This window comes from Onychomys torridus, chromosome 22, assembly GCF_903995425.1.
Source record: "Onychomys torridus chromosome 22, mOncTor1.1, whole genome shotgun sequence".
Classification (NCBI taxonomy): domain Eukaryota; kingdom Metazoa; phylum Chordata; class Mammalia; order Rodentia; family Cricetidae; genus Onychomys; species Onychomys torridus.
In genome coordinates, this window is record NC_050464.1 from 8174076 (window position 1) to 8179391 (window position 5316).

Genomic DNA, 5316 nt, shown 5'->3' on the forward strand with positions numbered 1-5316 from the left:
TGTTGTCTTTCAAACCGGTTGCCAGGTTGGAAGACTGATGACCTCACAGGCTTCCGTCTCTCCTGATTGGAAGGGTCAAACTCTGTGGAGCTAGGCAGCACGGTGGACAGACTCACCATCTCAAGGCTCTCCTACACACTGGTCTTCTCCCTAGATTACAGAAGGGAGAACTAGAGGTGGATTCATCCAGAGTCCAGTAGGAGGGTGGGAGAGACAAGAGTCTAGGATTTGTAGATAAGAAGAAAGTGTCTAAGAGAATTATGGCTTCTGGTGACCCACCCTTGACACCTGAGGAACAGTGTCCCCAGCTTAGCACCACCGTGTCCTCACCAGTGATGGATGAAGAGATTCCAGGACTATCAGGTGAGGAGGTTTCCAGGGTGAGAAGGGATATGAGTGGATGGCCATAAGGAGAAGGGGCATAGAAGTAAGAAAGGAGGAACCCTGGATGCCAGAGACTGGAGAAGAGGAAGGCAGGTAATGGGATGTGGATGTCACAAGGACTGAAAACTACAGAGCAAAGAAGGGGAATAAAGAATTATAAAAAGACATTTCTTTCAGGAGGCATATCTCTGAGTTTGAGCTAGCCTGGTCTATAAAGCAAGTTCCAGGACAGTGAGAGATACAGAGCAAAACCCTGTCTCAAAAATCAAACTTAATTATTAATTAATTAATTAAAACATTATTTTTTCCTTTTTTTAACCAAATGGGGAAGAGGCAGAGGTTTCAAATGGGAGTGCACAGAGGGTAGGTGAACCAAAATGCTTCATTGAGTTGTGAGGAGAACACAGCCCCTAGTACACACACTGCAAAGAGAACAGACACGGCGAATGGTGTTGGAGGTGGGATGAGTGTGGGTCAGTGGCAGGATGCAGACTGATCCCTAATCCTCAGAACCAAGTAGACACATCAGTCTGTCAGTTACGCGTGTTTTATTTCAAACTGGTTGCCAGATTGGAAGGCTGATGACATCACAGGAGTCTGCCCTCCTGATTGGAGGAGAGGCACTCCATGGTGGTGGGCAGCTTAGGGGACAACAGTATCTTCTTGCAGCTTTCCTCCACACCTCTCCTCTCCCTAGATGGGGGAAGGGACATCATGTGTAGATTCAGCGAGAGTGTGGGAGGAGGGCGGGATAGATCAGAGTCTGGGATTTATGGAAAGGAGGAAACAGGTTGGGAGAATCGTGACCACTGGCCAACTGTCATTGTGTTCTGAGGAACAGAGTCCTGGCATCACCAGGTCCTCAACTGGGGTGGTGGTGGATGTGGAGATCTCAGGACCATCAGGTGAGGAGACTGCATGAGAAGAGATGTGAGAGGGTGACAACAAGGAGGAAGGAAGGAAGGAAGGAAGGAAGGAAGGAAGGAAGGAAGGAACGGGGAATGAGGGAAGGAAAGATGGGAGGAAAGAGGGAAGCTAGGAGGGGAGGAAGGGGGAAGGAGGGAGGGAAGGAAGGAAGGAGGGAAGGAAGGAGGGGAAGAGGGATAGGAGGAGGGAGGAGGGATAGATGGAAGGAGGGAGGAAGGAGGAAGGAGGGTCCAGGAGGCAGGGAGAACAGGTCAGACACAGATGTCACATGGACAGAAAATCTACAGAACAAGGAAGGTGTTAGGCACCAAGAGTCAGAGACAGGACAGAGAAGAGGGGACACAAGAAGAGACTTCCTTTTCATGGGGACAATTCATCTCTAATGAGGAAGAGTCTTGAGGAACAGGGAGAGGAGATGGGGACAAGATGAGGGGCAGTGGCTATCAGCACAGAGGGAAAGGCACAAATGTTTGGGGACAAGCAGCAGCTGAAGAGGTTTGGGGTGTTTGGGGTGCTGTGAGGCAGGGCTGAAGTCATCAAAGCCAGAGCTTCACACAGGGCTGTGGTTTCTTCACTTAGAAACAAGGGTGGAGGCCAGCCCCCAGCCTCCATCTGCCAGCCCAAAGAGGAAGAGGGACTTGTCATCAGATTCTGAGGATGACCTGGCAGAGCTTTGGGACCCTGAACCCGAGCCTGTGTGGTCAGTGGAGACACTGTGTGGGCTCAGGATGAAGCTAAAAAGGCAGCGTGTGTCTACAGTGAGGCCTGAACACCACAAAGTCTTCTCCAGGCTGCTGGGTAGGTGACACTTGCATGGCTTCCTCCTTAGGCAAAAGAGGGAACTTCTGGTCGACCTCCTTCCTCATGGGAAAGCTGCTCTCACAGCCAGGGAAACTCAAGCTCAGTTGATTCATAGGTGGCAGGGGCTTAGGCTAGAGTTGACAAAGGTTCACATGGAGATGAGGAAGAAGACTGTAACTTACCTCTGACTTTGCTGAGCTGGGTTGTCTTCATCCACATCAGGGCAACACAGTCATGTTCCCACCCTCATATGATATCACATGGCACTGCCAGTGTAAGTGCTTCTGGCCTGTGATGTGGTGCGTTTGGTGCAATGAGAGGGGATTACAGTGTGTCGAAATATCTTGGTCCTGGGATGGGGATGCAGCTCAGTTGTAGAGTCTTCTTTCACACATTTATGCTCCAGGATTGATCCCAGAGCCACATACACATAAAAATACACCTGAAGTGTGGTATGCATGCCACTGATGCTCTAAACTTCACTCAGTGCCTCCTCTCCAGAGTCTCAGAGTCTCCTACTCAAGGATAGTACTACCCACAGTGGGCTGGAGCCTCCTATGTAAATTAGCAATCATAAGTTACCCCAAAACTTATCTACAAGTCAATCTGATTCAGACAATCTCCAAACTGAGAGTCCCTCAGGTAACTCTGGACTATGTCAAGAGGAGACCAGAAGTTAACTAGAAGACTTTCCCTCTTGTCAACATGGTACATAAACATATGACCTTAAGGCATAACCTTTCCTTTCTTGTTTGTCCTCAAGATCTTATGTTGATATAATACAAATAGTGTACAACTGTAAAAGTCTCACCTTTTTTTAAGTTCAAAATTTTAAAAGGGAAATGATTTGGAAATAACCAAGGTCTCTTTGCTGTGGGCTTTTGTAAAATGAAAAACAAGTTAAACACTTTCTTATTTCAAAAGGGAGGAAACCGGGCATAAAAACAACCACACTAAAGAAAAACCAAAATCCAGCAGTATAGATCAAACCCTGAGCTCAATGTCTGACATTTGGGATTCATTCATCATCTTACAGTTAGTTCATTCATAATATTACGGCTCCAAAGGGCTTGGGCAGACCCACATGTTCAACTCTACCCTCTCCACCACATACAGCTTGTCTCATAGGCACAGGTCTACTTCTGTCACTGTCCTTGGTGGTCATCACACAGTCCTAGCATGTCCAGTGTCCTGGGGTGTGTGCTGTAACTGGTTCTGAAACTTCACCAAGGTGATTGCTGGCCTCTCGTCAGGACTCTGGCCATGTCACATGATGTCCAGTCTCAGGGTCTCCCTGCAGGCCCTTCAGCCCATCAGCTTTCATCTCATCAAAAAGCAGTACCATGTGGGAAACTCTTACACATCACCGTGTTCTACTACCAGCTTGAGATACAGCCTGCCTTCTCCTGGACCACAACATCTGTGTGCTGGCCCTGGAAATACACTTCCCAGAGGATAATGGCACAATGATGTTGATCTTTTATTAGTGGAAGCTGATTCTTTGGCACTAGATAGCCAATAACCACAGAGTCTTTAAAATACCACGTGACGGGCACTGAAGCTTCATAATCGAGGACCTCAATGTCTGCACTTCTCTTGCAATCCTATAACATAAGCTCCCACAGAAGAGCCCACTAGGCTCTGAATACTAAATGGCTTTTTCCAGCCTGAAGCTCCAAAATTCTTCCACAAACCTGCCCTGTAAACAACATGGCAAGCCCATCACAGCAGCACCACTCCTGGTATTAGTCAAGGGTGCCTACAGAAACATAAATGATTGAATGAATGAAAATTTTACACACAGGTACACATGAGGTACGCACGTGTGTGTGCGCGCACACACACACACACACACACACATACATACTCAAGCGTGGTATTTATTAGATTGTCTTACAGGATATGGTATGGATAGCCCAACAATGTCAGTCTTACACTAGTTCTGACCAGAATTCTCCCCCAGGGAGGTGGTTCTCATGGCCCTCTTTCCATGTTGCAGTCCACACCATGACACATATGCTTCATTTACAGAGGATCCTGTGGTGAGAAAATTCCTGGCCTGGGACAAGATGCTGAGAGTGTCTGATAAGGTGTGCTGAGCTGGGCTCCAGATCCTGTCCTGCCTGGGGAGGGACCTCCCTGACCCACAGTCTTCTGTCCCTCCACCATTCTCTCTGAAGCCACACAGTCCTGACCCTTGATATCCTGCCAGTGTCTCCCTTCAGGGCCTGGCAGTATCATGCAGAGTGGTCAGGAGGCCCAGGCCTCACTGGGGTCCTCGGGATCTGAGCCCACAGTCACCATCTTACCCTGGGAATTGCCTCTTCTCCTCTCACAGTTCTCTGGCACCCTTTGTTCCTGACAGGCAAAGACCTCCTTGTTCCTGTTGTCCTAAGCTCTCCCTCAGAACTGCCCCAGAGCCTGCTCCCTCTGGCCTGGCCCACCTGAAAGCCCCTTTCACCTCCCTTCCCCACTCCAGCAGGCCCCCAAAACTCTTGGTTCTTCTCGGAGCCTCATGTCACCCACCTCAGCCTCCCCTTCCCTGTCCCTGCATTCTCCCTTTCCAGGGTGTGACCTCTCCTTCCCTGTCTCCTCTCTCCATCAGTACCTCCTGTCTATGGTCATAGCTTATTTCAGCCGTGCAGGGCTCTTCTCCTGGCAGTTTAGGCCAATCCACTTCTTCCTGGCTCTGTGAGTATTTTGCATCCTCCTGTTGGTCACTGTCCCCTGCCCTGAGTGTGTGTGTGTGTGTGTGTAATCACAAAAAATGGGCCTCTGGACTGACTCTGTAGCATAAATGTCCTTAAACTGTTCATTATCATTATTATTATCATCATCATCATCATCATCATCATTATTATTATTATTATTTTTTAAACTAACACCAGCTAGAAATTTGACAAGGGTTGGAGAGATGGCTCAGTTGATAAAATACTTGCCATGCAAGCATAAAGATGTGTTCAGAGTTAGCACTCACATGAAAATAGTGAGACAGATGCTTGAATTCCAGTGCTAGAGGGTCAAGTAAAGGAAGATCACCTGGGGATCAGAGCAGCCCCCTAGCCTAACATGTGAGGTTGAGGTCCCAGTGAGAGGCACTGTTATGTGAAACAAGGTAGACAGCTCCTAGGAAAACCTTAGGGTTGATTTCAGGCTAAATGTAAGTGCTCAATTGTACATACACACACACACACACACACACAC

The 5316-nt window shown here is 48.2% G+C and overlaps 1 protein-coding gene across 1 annotated transcript in view; it reads left to right on the forward strand.

Moving 5' to 3' along the window:
- The first annotated feature begins 260 nt into the window (after positions 1-260).
- Positions 261-5316, forward strand: part of LOC118572601 (speedy protein E4A-like) — a 7020-nt gene continuing 1964 nt past the window's right edge. The window contains exons 1-4 of the mRNA XM_036172326.1: positions 261-363; positions 1891-2109; positions 4144-4202; positions 4718-4803. Of these exons, the coding sequence (XP_036028219.1) occupies positions 261-363; positions 1891-2109; positions 4144-4202; positions 4718-4803 (467 nt within the window). The remainder of the gene's footprint in view (positions 364-1890; positions 2110-4143; positions 4203-4717; positions 4804-5316) is intronic.